The 1,559-nt window shown below is 31.5% G+C and overlaps 1 protein-coding gene across 1 annotated transcript in view; it reads right to left on the bottom strand.

The window, feature by feature from the left end:
• Positions 1-381, bottom strand: part of LOC112904259 (glycine-rich protein DOT1-like) — a 1,811-nt gene extending 1,430 nt beyond the window's left edge. The window contains exon 1 of the mRNA XM_025973855.1: positions 293-381. Coding sequence (XP_025829640.1) covers positions 293-310 — 18 coding nt within the window. The 5' untranslated portion in view covers positions 311-381. The remainder of the gene's footprint in view (positions 1-292) is intronic.
• Between the last annotated feature and the right edge of the window lie 1,178 nt (positions 382-1,559).

Here is a 1,559-nt window from a genome sequence, read left to right on the forward strand (position 1 = left end):
ATATGTATTTTATTATGGCAAGTGCTTGTTATTTGTCTATAATTATCTCCCAAATTTCTTTTTCAATCGTTTTTGGAGATCTATTAAATAAATAAATAATAATGCAAATCGATACTGCGTATAAAAGATTTATTTAACAATTTTGCAATTGGATCAGTTTGGATCGCGTCAAAAGTTGAATCCAATCATATATGCTTGGATGTGAACGTTTTCTACGGGCTAGTTGGTTATAAAATAAACGATTTTTGAGGATGTATTTAATGAATTATTTAAATAGTTAATGTGTACTTACTGCAAATTTGGAAGCCATTACACAAACTAAATGAAATCACAAGAGTTCTATGTGAGTATCGCTACGTTAATGGTTCATGGTTATTAAATCGGGCTATTTATATTTGCTATAACCGGAATGGAAAAAAAGGAATTAGAACATGAAAGGTGTGCGGATGAAGAAAGGTAGCGAAATTGGCTATCTTTCTTGCACTCGCTTTCGCATGTATTACAGGGAACTTTTCATCAATTAATGGTCATCTGTGTGTTTGTACCAAAGAAGTCCATTCCACTCCCTCTAAAATGACCTTCACTAATCGTATATCAACGTTTGCTATTTGCTTCGATAGTTTTGCTTTCTAGTTAGATAGTTACTTACTTACATGACAAAGAATGAAAGTAAAAGATGCGATCGTTCTTACCAAAAAAAGGTAACCATGGTACTAGATACAATTACATCCACTTACCTAGACCTGTGAGAGCCCGTCGCTTTGGTAGGTACTATGAAACAAATTCCTTGACCAAGAAAGACGATTGTCAAAGTTCAGGAAAAGTAACAACTTTGTAAACTGATTTAATTCAGTGTCGTGAGATTTGTTGAGAATGCCGTTTCGCTAATCGAATTTGTACACTAAATGTTAATGTGATTTTGTTTAGTTGACATTATTTAATTGGACAAAAAGTTATGTGATTATTTTCTGAAGTTGGATATAATAGTTGTTGTTTCACCTGCATGTAGTCGATTCCAAAGACCCAAAGAGGTAGGCCTCCTTCATTTAATCGCCATATGTCTTTAAATATATATTATCGTTATTGTATTATTGTTGTTATACTAGAAAAAAGTTAATTAAATTTGCATTATTATGTACCACTTTCTAGTGAGAAACGGTTTTTCTAAAAAGTCAGCAACAGATTAATACTGTTCGAATACGAAATATTAGTGAAAGTAATAGGTAATATGTTGCATTTGAGGAGTATGCTAATCGAAGAAAATTATGGATAAATAATAATTGCTTGAATTAGACAATGTCAATTTGTATAATGTAGGATAGGTAAAGGAATTACTGATGGATTATTAAAGTTGTTAAGAAAAGTATTGATGGTAAAGGACCGATCCTTGTTTTAGTTGAAGTTTTAGTAAAATTTATGGTAGGTTCAGGGTTCCTTAAGGATGTTTGGGAGGTACAATCGGAGACAAGAGTACATAAAATTAGAAATTCGTGATTAATTAGGTTTTGCAGCATATCATGAGGTAAATAAATACTATCTATACTAAAAAAAAAGTATAC

Source organism: Agrilus planipennis, unplaced genomic scaffold, assembly GCF_000699045.2.
Source record: "Agrilus planipennis isolate EAB-ADULT unplaced genomic scaffold, Apla_2.0 scaffold61, whole genome shotgun sequence".
Taxonomy (NCBI): Eukaryota; Metazoa; Arthropoda; class Insecta; order Coleoptera; family Buprestidae; genus Agrilus; species Agrilus planipennis.